Genomic DNA, 16,122 nt, shown 5'->3' on the forward strand with positions numbered 1-16,122 from the left:
TCCGTGAGGAGAGTATCATCGGCACACGCTCCTTTTTGCACTGTGTCAGTGCTTCCGCCAGGAGCCACTAGACACACACCACAGTGAAGAAAAGCGTATTGAAGCAAATCACATTATAGCAGGTGGTTAGAAGTCATCAACACTTGTGAAGAGTGTAACGATTCTTTGCTGTCCCTTGCTTCCATTATGTCATACATTTCTCTGAAATTAAAGTCTCTTTCGCCTCAGTGTCAGAGCAGGTGGTGTGACGTTTTCTCTTCCTTTCAATGACTAGCTACATATAAGTGCTTTTGTATTTATAAAATGTTCTGGTCTTTTAAGTAGTAATCTGGGCCTTGTTAATTCATAACATATGTTGATATATGTGTGAAGAATTTTTCGCATTGCATGAACGCCACATTTGGTAATGAATATATCTCATTTTGAAATTTGTTCTATGAAATAAGGTTAATTTGATGTGTTTTGGTAAGAAAATATAGAATCGAAATAAATAAATAAATAAATATACACAAAGAACAGCTGGAATGACAAAAATGGGATTCCCACCTGTTCTTTGGTGTCATTCCTCACTTAGCTTTAGTTTTAAATTCAGCTTCCACTATAGTGTCTTCCACAGCAAATGATAAAATCAGTTCCATTTGTTGCAGCACATGTATTACTAACTTTACCACAGTCTTAACAATATAGCAGTAAGAGCAGACTTTGAAACAAAAACACACCCTAGGAAAACTTAATGTTTGAATATTATTCCTCGGGAGAAGTGACACAGGACATACACTACCGCTCTGTTCATCACGGGGATCAAAGACGAAATGGGCGAAGCTGAAGCGATACCTGTCCATTACACCCGAAATTTTATTAGATTATAACATTCCCATAGAAATACAGTTGTCTTGTGTGGCTCAGGATAACCTCGTGACGTAACATTGATTGCATAAATTTAGGTAATAAAAATGCTCAGTTATCGCAGATTCTGAAATCAGTCATTTGCTTTTCATTCACTGAAGATGGGCCTTATGAAGTTGCAGCATCAAAGCAAGTAAATGAGACGTGAAAAACTGAGAGCCATCTCTGCCCCTCAGTTGGCGCTCCTACCACTGAATTGCACTGTAAGGAATAACGTTTATGTTGTTTATATTTCCATGTGCGTATATGTTGTAACAGTGACTCCTAGGCATACATTCAGGTATCGCAGCCTCTGAATTGGCTCGCCAGTTGTAGTCCATGGTTTCATTTTCTTTGCCTTAAGAAAACACACTTTGCTTGAGTTTTCATGTTAAAATAATATAGCGTACTTCACACTGAGCTACCTAAGACAAGTTGAAAAAGTGACTGGTTTCGTTTGTCACAGATTATTTAAATCAATAGGCCTATGATATAATTCATATACATATATGTAAACATATTATAAGGAAGAGCACAGAGAATGTTGTAGAAAGAGAAAAAATTAGTTACCACAGATGTGTAGGTAAACCGATTTCACTGTCTGTCATTCCAATTTTGCTTTTTATTAAACAAAATTGCTAAAAGTTTGGCTGTAGTATAGAAACATATTTGTTGTTTTTTTTTTCATATCCTAACGGTTCGGGTGTTATACCAGTACAAACAATTGTATAAAATGCATATGCTTTACTGATTGCCAAAATAACCAGCCACGAAACATTATTCCACTGTATATCTGTATCTGACACATGCTTCCCTGCCACCGACGCTAGAAGTATTTCATCCATCTGTTGGAAGGATTGCGGTGTAGTTTTTACCTACACCCGTCTTTTGGGTGACGTTGGGAGGAGTGTGCGGGACGCCAGGCGTCATCACGTCAAAGCAAAAGGCAAAGAAGCCGAACTGGACAGTTCTGAGGGCCGATAGCACAGAGGTAAGAACAATAGCTGTCTACCTTGTGGGTTGCTAGCAACAATAAAACAGAACTACAGTTAACGTGTTTTGGAGAGAGAGGGGCAGGTAAGTGGTTGGAGATATAGCTTAATACATTAAACATTTGTTTTCTCACAACTTTAGTGCTGGGCTAATTGGAAAAGATGGTGTATCAACTTTTTCCTTGTCCGGTTGATGGGTAGCTAGCGTTGGCTCGCTAGCCCAGTCTGACTGTAGACGAGTTTGATAGAATTGCTAACTTGTGTTGTCACCGGTGTCAGTCAGAAACTGTCGTCAGAAACGGTGTGTACGACTGCAACTCTAGTTAAGTGGCTAGAAAGCTTTTCAAACAAGTGAGAGTGGCTGACGAAACGGACTTTGTAAGTGTTGGCTAACGTAGCTAGACTAGCTAAGTTACGATGTAAATCGTCAGACTCGCTAGCTAGCAGGATATGAGTAATGTACCTACGAATATTATTGTTGTTAACTAGACAGATAATTAATTACCAAGCCACCAAGTAAGTATGGCAGAATCTCGCTGTTTTACATTAAGCAAAGAAATCTGGTCTTTTTGCTGGATTTATGTAACGTTAGGTATCCAGTGGCAAAGCGACTGGTGGAGCGTGGAAAGGTATCTTAGCTCGCTAAGCCAGTGAAATAGGTATTCAGGACGGGGAGGGGCAAGCATGGTGAGCCGATTTACGAGTGAGCCTAGCACACCAGCTTGATGTCTACATCACTGAAAGTTAACAAGCATGGCAGTTAAATTTGATGAACGATTTAAAACAATTTGAAACGACATTTTACCTAACATTTTAAATAATTGTTGGCTGGCATTAATAATAATACAGATTGTCATAAGTTGTCACTAAGTAGATACGGGGGCTGAAAACGGATCGACAGATTTAAAAATTGTAAGGTCAACTTTCCTAACGTTAAGCCACCTGGCTGGCCCTCAGTAATTTCGTAACGTATTAACCGTGGAGCTAGCTGGCTAATGATTAACTTCGACAGATATCTGCAATACTCGGAATGTCCCTGGGGATTTTTACCTCAAAACAACATTCTTGAGAAGCTACTTGCTGGCTAGACGAAGAGGTACTATGTACGCTTGACTAGCTACGTGGGGACCAGTAAACTAATATTTAGAAAGCTTACGTAGTTACTCACTCAGCTAACTACATGTTGATGAGATGTTTGTCGTATATATAACTTAGCTAGCTGCTTAGATACTGCCAAAGTTTTGGCTGCCTAGAAAAAATAGTTTCGATCCAACGTGACAATTCACTAACACATGCTTCTATACATAGCTTGTTTTCACGTCGTGAAAATAGTGCTGAACATTACGGTGATAGTTCTTGTTTACCAACACTAGCGAGCAGTGTTAACGGTTGATAATACCTGGTGCATACCGCCTCCTAAAACGGTTTCCTTGGTAAGTGATGCATCTAATGATCACATAATTATATAGAGCACATTAAAATCTTAGATGCGGTGGCTATTATTCACGCAAAGTGTGTTGCAGTGTGTTATCGGACTGTAAAGTGATATTCCCCTGAGTTATGCCATAGAGTACATTTTTAGAAAATCTATTTTTTTGTAATTTTTAGACTTTGCGAATTCATTTTCAGTTGTAATGTGACGTACATTTTCTAAGACTCAAGCGAGACAGTATAAACAGGAGTTTTAGTGCAGTCTGGAATCTGGAGTCTTTTGAGGTTTCATTACTTATCAGAAACCCTGCTCTGCATGTATACAACATCCTCTGAATATTCCAGGAAACTCAAAACGTGAAACCGTCAATAATCCACAGAAGGTAATGGCTCAAAGATTTTGGTTTGTAAGGGTGCAAATGGTGGAAAATGCAAGGTGACAGGCTTTCTCTTTTCGTGTGATTCATGTCTGTTTGACATTTCATGGTTCGGTTGCTCTCTCTCCCTCTAAATTTGGTGGTAATTGAACACGTTCAGGCCAGTGTTACCGACCACAGGTCATGAGTTCGGCCTATATGGTGACGTTACATGAGGAGCTCGGCGCTCTCCCTCCAGCTCCTCCTTCTGCCTCAGCCAGTCTGTTCCTACAGCACACAGCAGACTTGCAGAGAAGCTACTGGAAGGAGTTTGATGACATCAGCTTAACCTCGCAGCCACTTTGCTGTGCCTAAGCTTACAGTGGTATTAAAACGACTGGTCTGAAGGTTAAGCGCCCCCCAGGCTGACCCAGTGGAGGGCTGAAACAGACTGACAGGTTTCGTAACTGTGTGTATTTTCTGAAAGTCAGAAGTGGTGATGCACAGCATTGTGAAGCAATGCAATGAATCCCATCTCAGAATGCCGTGAGCTCCAAAACGAGTCACTGATCGGAATATGCCGTGTCTCTTCAACGAGTCCCAGATGAGCCTCGCAGTGCTGTGCCGGAGGGAGTGGCTGCACACATGACTGACAGCTTTGTGGCCGAGCGTTCATTATTCATGCAGATCCTCCACACCCCCGCTCCTGAAAAGCCTCCGCTGTTCCGCTTCAGAGTGCCGTGGCAGATCAGGGCCCTAATACCGTGTTTACCTGAAACCTCATAGGTCAGGTCAGGTCAGGTGTCTCACCGCACTGTCTGCTGGACAGGCTTCTTCCTTCTCTTTGATCGATGGCTCCTGTTAATTGAACTCATTCATGCAGCTTCTTTTGTTTCACTGTGTGGTGCTTTGCATGAGCAACACAAAGCACACACTTGTGTGGATGTCAGTGCATCTTTCTGTCAGCTGGTAATGCATCGTTTAGCAGCTCCCTGCACTGAGGTGTGGCTGTGCAGTATATGCAGACTGCTTCTGTAGTATGATGACCTGCACGTAAACAAGGGGTAATTTTCCAGCTTCATAACAATGTGTAATTAGTCTCTATGAATTACAGTCATAATTGAGTGGAGGTGGTATTTTAGTCTCCTGTGCAGGTGGTTACAAGGTTACAAAAATGAGGCAAAATGAGATGAAATTACCTGTGCAGAATATAACCAAGAGCACTGGAGTGGAAGTGCACGACCCTGTTTGAAACCTGGTCTGTGTAGCAGTTAATGTTGGCCACTTGGAGTCTGGGATATTACATCATTTTTGGTTGACCATATATTCACTGTTACAGACAGCATCAATAAATCTTTTTTTAAGAATACTGCTGCTTTCTGCCATAGTTAGAGTCTGAATTGAATTTGGGTATTAATTTTGTGAAACATAGATGATGCAGATATACCTTAATTGTGTTGACCACCATCCTAGCTGCTGGTGGGGGCATTAGGTCGGCCCATTTAAAGGTGTTAATCGACAGTTGTGATCCTCACTGGTTTCCTGCTTTCAGCTCTGGCCCTGGCCCCACTGACCAGGGGGTGCGTTCTCACCTTTTGCAGGTAACCATGGCAATGACAGGTCAGACGTCCTGCTCCTCGATGAGTAACCACACCAAAGAGCGGGTGACCATGGCCAAGGTGACCCTGGAGAACTTCTACAGCAACCTGATTGCCCAGCATGAGGAGCGTGAGATGAGGTAGGCCCTGGAGGTGCAGGAGTGTGACAGATAGAGGAGCAGGACTGGAGTGAAAGTAGCCCCACCTGTGTCCATGTTCACCTGACATTCACCTAGCAACAGCATGCTGCCATCAAGTGGCTCCATAATATAGATTTTGTTTACAAGTGATATGCAACATCAGCAGTCAAGTAAATGTTGTGTGACCAGCAGCCGTTGATTCACTGTCACTCAGCTTTTGGGACCATCTACAATGCAGTGTTTCTCTGTCAGTGAAGCGCTCTTAAAGCACCGAGTTGTAGAAGTCTGATAAGGGAAGCTCTAGAGTAGTTTCTCCTTGTGTGTGGAGAGTTTTTTTCTTTCAGCTTGAAGGAAGTTTTGTGGAAAGCAAATAGCAGCACAGAGTGGTGTCCAGCTAGCACTGCATGGAGAGAAAGTAGGAAAAAAGAATACTGTCCCTGCTGTCCCCTCTGTTCCTGCTGTTAGCTCAGCCTAGTGCAGCAGAATAGGACTCTTGAGTGGCTAAGCCCTGTGGCCCAGGTTTGATCCATCGCCCACAGTGACGCCTGACAGGGCAAACTCCAAACTGGTGGGAGTGGGCGTGTTGGTGGGGCTGCCGTTAGCTCTCCCGGTGCAGACAGAGGCAGCTCACACATCACTGATGGCTGTGGGATTCTGCGGTATTGTGTCTGGCTTAACAGTGTGTTACTGTGATGGGTGTGCAGGGCATAGCTCATGTTCTCCCTGGGTTCACTGCAGCAACAGGAGCTGCATTCTCCAGTCATGTGACACTGTGGCTCTGTTTGCAGGCAGCAGAAGCTGGAGAAGGTCATGGATCAAGAGGGACTGGCTGATGAGGAGGTTAGTGCCAACAGATCAGAGTGACTGATGCCGGATGTGTGTCCTCACCTTAAACAAGATAGACACATGTACACACATATACACTCACAATATAAACAAAGAACAACAGCACAAGTGAGCAACCCCCCAAACACAATGAAAAACCCGGATACAGGTTAAAAACACAGATGTTGGTGCACACATATTTGCATACACAACCACACAGATATGTGTGCTTTCACAAGCAGGCACTCCCATGCTTACACCACCATCTGATGGCTGGCATGGTTATCATGATCTGATGTGACGTTAGTCAGGAGCTCTGTCTCCCCCCGCAGAAGCGTATCCGACGCTCCCAGCACGCCAGGAAGGAGACGGAGTTCCTGCGGCTCAAGAGGACCAGGCTCGGCCTGGACGACTTCGAGTCCCTGAAAGTCATCGGCCGCGGTGCCTTTGGAGAGGTGACACAGCACATCCTGCCTTCTAGCGCATAATCTTCATCTCAACTGCAGCTGGCACTTACCTCATGCTACACCTGACAGTCTAGTCTTATTTCCCAGGTGCACTTTATAATCAACTGGCTGTTCCACACAGTACTGCTACTTGTGTGGAAAAGCTTGGTGTGAGCGAAAATGTCCTGTAAATGACACCATTGGGGTTTTCTAAATGGAAGCCCAGGTTTGCTCCTGGAGAGCCTAGCTCTTCCCCTTTGGTGGTCTGCGATTGGCTGATGTTTCTGGGTATGTTCCGGCAGGTGCGTCTGGTGCAGAAAAAAGACACGGGTCACGTGTATGCCATGAAGATCCTGCGCAAGGCTGACATGCTGGAGAAGGAGCAGGTGAGAGGAGACATTGCCAGCATTACTGTGGGCTGTTCTCAGTTCACCTGCTGCCATTACAGGACCCCAGTGTGTGGGGCAAGGCTTTCGTCTGTCCAATAGGGTAACAAGACCGCAGTGTCTAAAGGCTATAACTGCTGTATGTTGTTGGTTTTTTATATTTGTTGCAGTGTGCAGGTAAACAGCTCAACTACAGTTTAATCTGTACTTTTCCATGCAGGGTTTGGAGCTGGCTTATTAAGAGTACATAGCTCTGCAGCTCACCTCACTCACCACAGAGGGAGTGGTGTATGTTTTAAAGACATTTTTGTTAGACCGGTTTGTGGCGGGGTTCACTGCAGCGGGTTTGAACCTGTCTCAGGTGGCTGTAGTATGAAGGTTTTTCTCCACCCAGCCTGATTCCACACACTGAGTCACACCATCTCTATTGAAATGCTCAGATCAGGCATGCAGTTCTTTCTCTGTCAGAAACATTAATGTGTTTTCAATCTTAGGAAGCTGTGGCTTCAGAGGAACTGTTGTGAATGCTAAGATAGTTAATTCCATCGAGAGAAACTGCATTTTGTGACTTCAGTGTTCTGCTTAAAAAATATGATCAAACAGGCTGGTGTCTCACTCAAAGAGCATGACATTGTGATACTCCATCTCATCAGCAGTGTTACAAACATGAGAAGAGCCGTGCCTGCTGGTCCTACATTTCTATTCTGGAACGTGCCCATACCTGCCACTTAGCAAATAGAAATAAGAAATGATGCATGACAATGTCACAATGAACCATGTGTTTTCAGGTCAGATCATTTTCCTAACCTGACTCATATGGAAACGGATAAATCGGTGCGGATTGATTTATTCTGGTTGGTGCTGAAGGGCAGTGGGACTGAATGAAAAGCAGTAACCCAAAGCAGTTTGAGTTGTTCCCCTGCAGGAAGTGATTGGCTGGTGCATCTGCTGTGGTTGGTGGTGTGTCACGTGGCCAGGGTTTGATTCATCATGTTCAGACTGGTTTTGCAGTTATGATGCCTAGACAAGGAAATTAATTCTTTTGGTGCTATTTTTAGCTTTTAGTGTATGGCTATGCAAATGGACTCTCAGCTGCGAATGACGTAGGAAACAGTCTCTTGTGCCGTGATGCTGCCTTTTATCAGGGTGGTAGGGTATAGCAGACTGCTGGTAGGCAGTAGTTTCCTGTCCCTGAGAGCAATGGAAATGTACAGGGTTGACTCTGAAGCAACTCCTAAAATGAGCACATGGTGGCGATATGCCTAGCCAGTACGTCCCCTGTCATAACTGTCAATGTGTCTGTTTCAGGTGGGCCATATCCGAGCTGAGAGGGACATCCTGGTGGAAGCAGACAGCCTGTGGGTCGTGAAGATGTTTTACAGCTTTCAGGACAAGATGAACCTCTACCTCATCATGGAGTTCCTGCCCGGAGGTGAGAGGGGGTCCTGCTGCGTCCAGGGGCTCGGACCCCTGGGGCAGATGGAGAGCTGGAGCTACAATGCGACAGTAGCTGCATTTTAAAGCGTGTGTTATTGGTTTTCCATCTGAAATTTTTGCTTACCAGCTCTGTACACCCTGATGTCTTTCCTTGGAAACATGGATGGGCATGTTGCTCTAAAATGTTAATATCAGCTCCTCATGCCGAGCCTGCCCCCTACAGGCGACATGATGACACTGCTGATGAAGAAGGACACGCTGACGGAGGAGGCGACGCAGTTCTACATTGCGGAGACGGTGCTGGCCATCGACTCCATCCACCAGCTGGGATTCATCCACAGAGACATCAAACCTGACAACCTGCTGCTGGACTCCAGGGTGAGTCTCACACACACACACACATACACGTGTCCACATACACGTAGAAACACATATTCTGTATGTGTAGCTCACACATTGGATGTGGATGGGTCTTAGAAACAGAAACGTATGTTATGTAAAAAGTTACAATTCTATTGATTTGAGTAAATCTGGGATTAGAATAGAATAGAATATAACTGAATACAGTCTAGACTTAAAAGAGAAACTCCTTGACCCTGACCCTAACCCTGTCTGTGCTGACAGCAACATGACTGATAGAAGCACGTCCACACAGAGGTGTGTCTGAATTTGGAACAGTGTGGCTTTTCGACATGTTCTGCTCCCTCACACTCCTCTGGGTGGGGGTGTGTGAAACTACTCACTCAGCTTTCATCACACTTCCTCAGGAAACGCCAGCCCTCACTGCCTTTGCTAATGCGACGGCTTTGCTAACATGTTTTTCCCCTGTGAATATCATACACAGCATCAGCCATATGTCAGCATGGAGTTTGTTTGGAACATTAAGTTAAGCTCGCAGCAGAACAGTGGACTGATTGTGGATGTAATGAAAGTGACTAATTGTGAAAGTGTTAATTCAGTGATCTTGTCTGCGATTTTTGATTCTGATGGAGGAAATGTATCTAGTAAGCATGGGGTGATGAGTAGCAGGTAGAATGTTTTGCAGGATGTTTTGCAGGCTGGGTAGGTTTCTAAATGCCAACTCAATTCTCTGATGGAGGTGATGTGGCTGTTTCAGGGTCATGTCAAGCTGTCTGATTTTGGCCTCTGCACGGGCCTAAAGAAGGCCCACAGAACAGAGTTCTACAGGAACCTAAATCACAGCCTCCCCAGTGATTTCAGTAAGTTTAAAATATCACACCACCAATGCAATTACACAATTTAACAAAGGTTACTCTATCACTGTCAACAAGATCCTGCCATGAAGATCTATCTAATCACACCTCATAATTTGTTCTGGATAAGAGGGTCTGCTAAATGACCATAATGTAATAGACTGTAATGTAATGAAGAGGGATCTGGTGGAATCGCTGGTCTGATTTTTTCTTGTTTCTTATGTATGGGGGTGTGTTATGGGCTTAATGGCCTGTTCTCAAGTCTCCAGCTGCATGTTCATCTTCTTCAGTGTAATGCTGCCAGACCTATTCTGACCCCCAGTGTGCTGTGTACTCATTGGCCCATCTGCTTTGGGGTTAACCAATGGCTGCCTTCCCCCCAGCCTTCCAGAACATGAACTCCAAGCGGAAAGCAGAGACTTGGAAGCGGAACAGAAGACAGTTGGTGAGCGTTCCCACTGAGAGCAGTCCTGCAGTGTAAAACACCAAAGTGAAACAAAACAGTGTAAAAACACTCCAGTGTAAACACCACAGTGTAACAGCACCCCAGTGTGAAATGCCCCAGTGTAAACACCACAGTGTAAAATCACCTCAGTGGAAACCACCATGGTGTAAAACACCAGTGCAAAAGTGTTCCAGTGGAAAACACCACATTTTTACATAAACACGTATTTTTAAAAAGCACTGTATGTCTCAACAGCGCTGCTTCGATTTCTAACTTTTCCAGGTGTTAGTTGGGTGATTACAGATTCAGGATTACTTGGTGATCAAGGCCCCACGGAGCCAGTTATGTGCTTCTTCATCTGATGCACCATTATGCCTTCATTTCCCCTCCCAGGCCTTCTCCACAGTGGGCACCCCCGACTACATCGCCCCCGAAGTCTTCATGCAGAATGGGTACAACAAGCTCTGTGATTGGTGGAGCCTGGGAGTCATCATGTATGAGATGCTGATTGGTAAGTTGACTGACACGTGCAACTCCAGACTTTGCAGCCTGTAAGTCATGTAGAGGGTCCTTCTGCAGTGACAGGACTTGTCAGTTAGGTAGTGAAAAGTGTCTGTAAAAAAAAGCCTATGTAGGGTAGTGCTCCACATTATAATACTGACAGATAGGTGTTTAGTACACTGTGTAATGTCTCTGTGATTTCCAAGGGAAAAGGAAGTGCCAGTAAGTACGGCTTATCTGCATTTGATAGTCTAAAGTGTTGAGCTTACACTGGACTGCACTGTGTGAGCGCAGCCAGCCCAGTGACACATTAGAGGGTGTGATAAGACAGTCATTCAGAAGCAGTTTGTCTTGATTACAGAAATGGGAGTCATGCTAGTAGACGGTTCTGACCTCATTGCATCGTGTCTGTGACACTGCAGTGGCTGCGCATACAGGCAGTGGCAGAGTGATGTACATGTGGAATAGAAGGCTTGCATTGCAAGACATTCAGATGTTGGGAATACTGGGTGCAGTTCATGGAACAATTCTGGGTCCCCTCAATAGCGTTTTTTTTTTTTTTAAATGATTTCTGAAAACGATGCTTTAAAATGGAAAAGGACATATTACTGAATAGTCTGTTGGCCTGAATGGGCATTTAAATGTGATTTTTTGTTTTTAGTGTAAATCTCTGCTAGTAAATGTTAATGTACAGTAAATGTACAGCTGTCAAATGTCGAGTATTAATTAGAGCTGTGTTACCATACTAGTCTAAGGCAAAGATTGGCAGGTATTTTCAAATTAGATCTAGGAAATGGTTTATCTGTACATGTTTATATAATGAGTTCTAGATGGAATGTTGAACCAAATGCTAATCTGGCATTCAGTCTTTAAACATTTTAATTTGTGTAGCAGCTGAAGTGAATTTAATGAGATTTTATGCATGGTAACTTCATAAGGAAGGAACATAGAATTTAACTGCATTTTCCAGAATTTTTCACCATGCAAGCTTACAGTTGCTGAAGGAGGGCTGTTACCTAAGCATGTTGGGCGTTTTCTATTCTCATTTTGAGTTTTGCTTGTAATACATTTTTCTACAGACCTTTGTTGCTTTGACATATATACGTTCAGATGTGGTGGTATGGTAGTGTGGGTAGAGGTGGTGGTATGTTAACGTTGCTGTTGCTTGCTGACGGAAATGTTCCTGCTTTCCGTGCCTGTGGTTTCACGCTGTGTGTCTGTGTGTTGATAGGTTACCCTCCCTTCTGCTCGGAGACACCCCAGGAGACCTACAGGAAGGTGATGAACTGGAGGGAGACACTCACCTTCCCTCCTGAGGTTCCCATCTCAGAGAAGGCCAAAGACCTCATCCTCAGGTCTGACACCCCATTAAAAATATTTACCTGTTTTTGCACCTCACTTTAGATATTAGGAGGTTGTGCTCTGGCTGTTTTCATGTTCGTTGGCCACAGAGGTGTAAGGCAGGGCTGTGTGTGCGTGCATGCATGCGTGAGTGAGTGTGCGCATGGCTCTCTAGGCTCTGCTGTGAGGCAGAATAGGATGTGTGTGTATTTGTGTCTGTGTGGTTCTCTAGGTTCTGCTGTGAAGTAGAACAGTGCGTGAAATATGTGTGTGTGGTTCACTAGGTTCTGCTGTGAGGCGGAGCACCGCATTGGGGCCACAGGTGTGGAGGAGATCAAGGGTAACCCTTTCTTCCAGGGTGTGGACTATGACCACATCAGGTACAGTGAGTCAAGAGTTTCTTTTTGTCCCTGGAACAGTTATCCCTGTCTGAACCCAGACCATCACCTAGTCAGGAGTCCCTGCTGTACCTGTTGTCTGAGTCCAAGATTACAGGCTCCTTTAATCTCACTTAAACTGAATTGTTTGCAACAAATACATAATAATCATACTTGATAGTCCACAGCTTGTTAATGTAGTCAGTGGTACTCATAAAAAAATCATACATGTTTTTTGTGTCACAGGGAAAGACCAGCCGCCATCCCCATTGAAATCAAAAGTATCGATGACACTTCCAATTTCGACGAGTTCCCAGATTCAGACATCCTCCAACCAACAGGTAGCTGTGACCCATAAAGATGGGCTTCGTCCCAGCTGCTACACACACACACACACACACACACACACACACACACACACACACACACACACACACACACACACACACACACACACAGATCTCCTGCTGCCCCCCTGCACATTGTCTGCGTTTTTGGAAACATGCTTCTTGTCCACCACCTTCACCCCCTCAGTGGCCTCTGTGTCCTCGGTCAGGGTAGACTCATCTCTCTCTCTCCTCTGGCATCCTGCTAATTTTCCTCCTCTCTCTTTCCAGCTGCCCCGGCAGTCAATCACTCGGAGGCAGACCTGAAGAACAAGGACTGGGTCTTCATCAACTACACATACAAACGATTTGAAGGGCTGACAGCAAGGGGAGCCATTCCCTCTTACATGAAGACAGGGAAGAGGTAGACCCCACGCCCTTTCACTCTGGTCCTCTGCGTCTCTGAACAGGGCTCTGAGCACCTTCTGAGGTCCCCTTAGCGGCTGCAACTGTCAAAATCCCAACCAGATGCTCCCCCTCCCAAAAAACGCTGCGGTGCACCCATGGGCTCCAGCCTGGTGCGCTCTCCTCAGGGGACCAGATGACTCAACAGCATTTCACCAAAGGGCCAGTGGAGTAGTGTGGTGATCACCCTGCACTGGGAGAGTTTTTATATGGGCATGGGAAGGCCCTGCCCTTCCTCTCCACCAGCAAAAGCCCAGTGAGGCCACACCCTCCTCCCCATGAGCCAAAGCTCAGTTTGATACCAGCACACCGAACTGGCTGGGGGCCTGCTGTCCTCCTTCCCAAACCAATCTATGCAGCGTGTTCCCCTGGGCTTGGCTGTGTGCCTCCTCGTGCTCCTGTTCACCTCCTGTGTGCTGCCTCTACTCCCCACAGACCCTCTTCCTTTCCTTCCTGTCATTCTAAATGGCTTTTAAAAGCTGTTCCATTTCCAAAATTTTGATTTCATTTAAACCTGTTTAAAAGTACTTTTTTGACTTTTGGACTGAGACAGTGACATTGGTCAGGAGTTTCTCCCGGCATGATGGCAAACAAGTGTCACCTGCTATGCTGGCATATCACTGCCTGAAGCTGTAACCAGGCAATCCTGTACCAAAGAGCCTTCGTTGTGCTGGGTGTTTGTGTAGTCTTCAGGGCTCTGTCCACATGTGGGCGGCAGTGCTCTTCCACCTGCTTCCTGAGCAGGATCCTTCACTGTGAATCCCAGGGCAATCTCAAGGCAGCATGAAGATGGGTGTTTCAGTTGAAAACTTGCAGTCTGCCCTTTTCCAGCCAAAGCTTTTGTGAGTACTACAAGGCACTTCACTGGCTTTCAGACCTATGCGTGCACCTCAGGCCAGGCCCTGCTCATTGGAGTGAGTGGAGCAGGAATGACAGCTTATGGACAGAAGGCTCTCACTGCAGGTTAATTTGCCTCACAGCTGACGCTGTACAAAGCTTTGTTTTTGCAGGAATATTTCTAGTGAAACTCAGTAAAAATAATCGGTAAAACTGGATCCATAGTTTTATGCATTTCACCTTATCTGCTTGTCACATTCAGTGCAGTGTGTGTTTGCTGTAATTTAAATGGGAAGGAGCAAGAACCCAATAGAACGCTGTTGGAAGAGCTCAGGGTTCCACTCCTTATCTGCAATGGGCATTTCATGGAATATTCTTCCCATTCCATCATACAACTTCCATTCTGCAGCTTTGATCTTGTAGTCATGTTTCACACTTCTCCAACACCAGCAGCTGCTTATTTGACAGTCACCGGCAGCCTCACACGCACGCACGCACGCACGCAGAGCAGCCAGCAGAAGCTGATGACAGGCAGGTGGACTGTGACTGCAGTGAGGGCAGTTTGGGGGGTTTATCTGATTTTTAAGTTACAGGTTCCATAGCAAGCCTAGCAGGCAGGTGCAGTGCATTCCGGGCTGTGCAGCCAGCCTGATTTGGGATCGTGGGGAGAGGGGACCCAGCTGGACAGTCTGTATATCTGTATGAGAAAAGAGGATGCTGTTTCCTGCTCGGCGTAACAGTCTGAGAGACAGGGAGGATGCTCTCTCTCTCTCTCTCTCAGCTGGAAGTGGTTTCCCAAGTCTATGAGGGCATAGACCGGAGCTGTGGGAGCCCGGCATCCTGAGGAGCGAGCCACCAGCATTTCTGTAGAACCTCTCAGCCCCTCACACACCCCAGTGTGATACTGTGCACACACACACCTACTGTTGCGGTTTGTGTGAGCTCACGAGAGGCCTCTTCTTAATACAGTTCCTAATCAAACATGTTGCTTTCACGGATATGAACAACAGCTGGGTATCGGAAAGGTCCCAGCTGCCCGGGCGTTGCGGAGACAGAGGGGACCATCCTTCTCGCCGTGCGGGATACTTGATGTGTTTTGAAAGTGTGAATGATGTTTTGAAATAGTTTTTTCTTTTCAATTGCAAATGTAAATGGGGAAGTAGTTGACTGTGCCCTTTTCATGGAGGGATTGGTGATCTGCGTAAATATGGTGTTGCCTGTTTTTATTTGATTGTATTGTTGCTTTACATGGTGACAAAGCCCAGGCTGAGTGGGGACAGCTAGAGTGAAATGTAGTCATGTGTGGATATTGGCTACCTGTGCTCTGGGCAGGTGTATATTGGGTCACCTCTTATGTGAGATTTTGCTGTAAAAAAACCTGGTGTTTTCAGTGTTGGCCCCTTTGAGGCGCAAATAATAAAAGGATGACAACACACCAGATTATTTCCAGTTTATTTCTACGGTACGCGACCGTGTGTGATGCCACTCTTACTGCATTAGCCATTAATCTGTACTGTTTGTATTGTCTTCCCTCTGAAATGAATGAGCCTAAGCATTAGTAAGTTAAGGTGTGTGTATGTATGGCTTTTCTTCCTGTTAAAACACTGAAAATGATGCTTTTGCAGTGTGCGCGCTGCTCAGTAACACTGTTTATCCACTGCAGCGGCTTAGACGCCTCATTAGTTTGGGGAGTGTGCTCTGTGCCTCTTGACTCAGGGGCTCTGGGCTGAAGCACCCCACTCTGTGTGCAGACAGGGGGCTGGATCCTTCTGTGGAGACTTCCATTACTAGGGGGGAAAGGGGGTTGTAGGCTGACAAGGGCACAGTTTTTGACAGAGGGGCTGATGGGAAGTGAAGTTCAGAAGTTGTGAACTCCATCACAGCCACACTCCATGTACAGATGTGTGCAGAGCAAGTTACTCTTCTATTTTAGTTTTGTTAGCGTCCTAGTGGAGTGGTGTCATCCTGATTGGTTAGCCCCCAAGGCCACACCTGTAGCCCTCCCTTCCAGCTGAGCACTTTAGAAAGTGGTTATCGCCCTTGTGGAACAGGGAAGAGCGGTTAAACTGGCTGTAGGATTTAGAGTTGGAAAGCATGTTGAACTGTGATAGGCCAGGGTT

The 16,122-nt window shown here is 45.4% G+C and overlaps 1 protein-coding gene across 4 annotated transcripts; it reads left to right on the plus strand.

Moving 5' to 3' along the window:
* Positions 1-1,845: 1,845 nt before the first annotated feature.
* Positions 1,846-13,128, plus strand: stk38a (serine/threonine kinase 38a). Of its 4 annotated transcripts, none has more exons than XM_036533971.1 (14): positions 1,846-1,876; positions 5,266-5,402; positions 6,191-6,242; positions 6,560-6,682; positions 6,976-7,059; positions 8,368-8,491; positions 8,720-8,874; positions 9,614-9,716; positions 10,094-10,155; positions 10,549-10,666; positions 11,888-12,011; positions 12,282-12,377; positions 12,621-12,715; positions 12,992-13,128. In XM_036533971.1, exons 2-14 carry the CDS (start codon positions 5,272-5,274, stop codon positions 13,126-13,128), a joined length of 1,404 nt encoding a protein of 467 aa, XP_036389864.1. In that variant the 5' UTR covers positions 1,846-1,876; positions 5,266-5,271. The 4 variants fall into 4 exon arrangements, with proteins under 4 accessions (XP_036389864.1, XP_036389865.1, XP_036389863.1 ...); XM_036533972.1 differs by having other exon boundaries at positions 1,852-1,876; positions 5,242-5,402; XM_036533970.1 differs by having other exon boundaries at positions 1,859-1,962.
* Positions 13,129-16,122: the final 2,994 nt, after the last annotated feature.

This window comes from Megalops cyprinoides, chromosome 7 (assembly GCF_013368585.1).
Source record: "Megalops cyprinoides isolate fMegCyp1 chromosome 7, fMegCyp1.pri, whole genome shotgun sequence".
Lineage (NCBI taxonomy): Eukaryota > Metazoa > Chordata > Actinopteri > Elopiformes > Megalopidae > Megalops > Megalops cyprinoides.

Coding starts and splice junctions, on each gene's coding strand:
- stk38a (XM_036533971.1), top strand. CDS start 5,272: ATGGCAATGACAGGTCAGACGTCCTGCTCCTCGATGAGTAACCACACC. Junction 8,875..9,613: donor ACCTGCTGCTGGACTCCAGG/GTGAGTCTCACA, acceptor TGGCTGTTTCAG/GGTCATGTCAAGCTGTCTGA. Junction 9,717..10,093: donor CAGCCTCCCCAGTGATTTCA/GTAAGTTTAAAA, acceptor CCTTCCCCCCAG/CCTTCCAGAACATGAACTCC.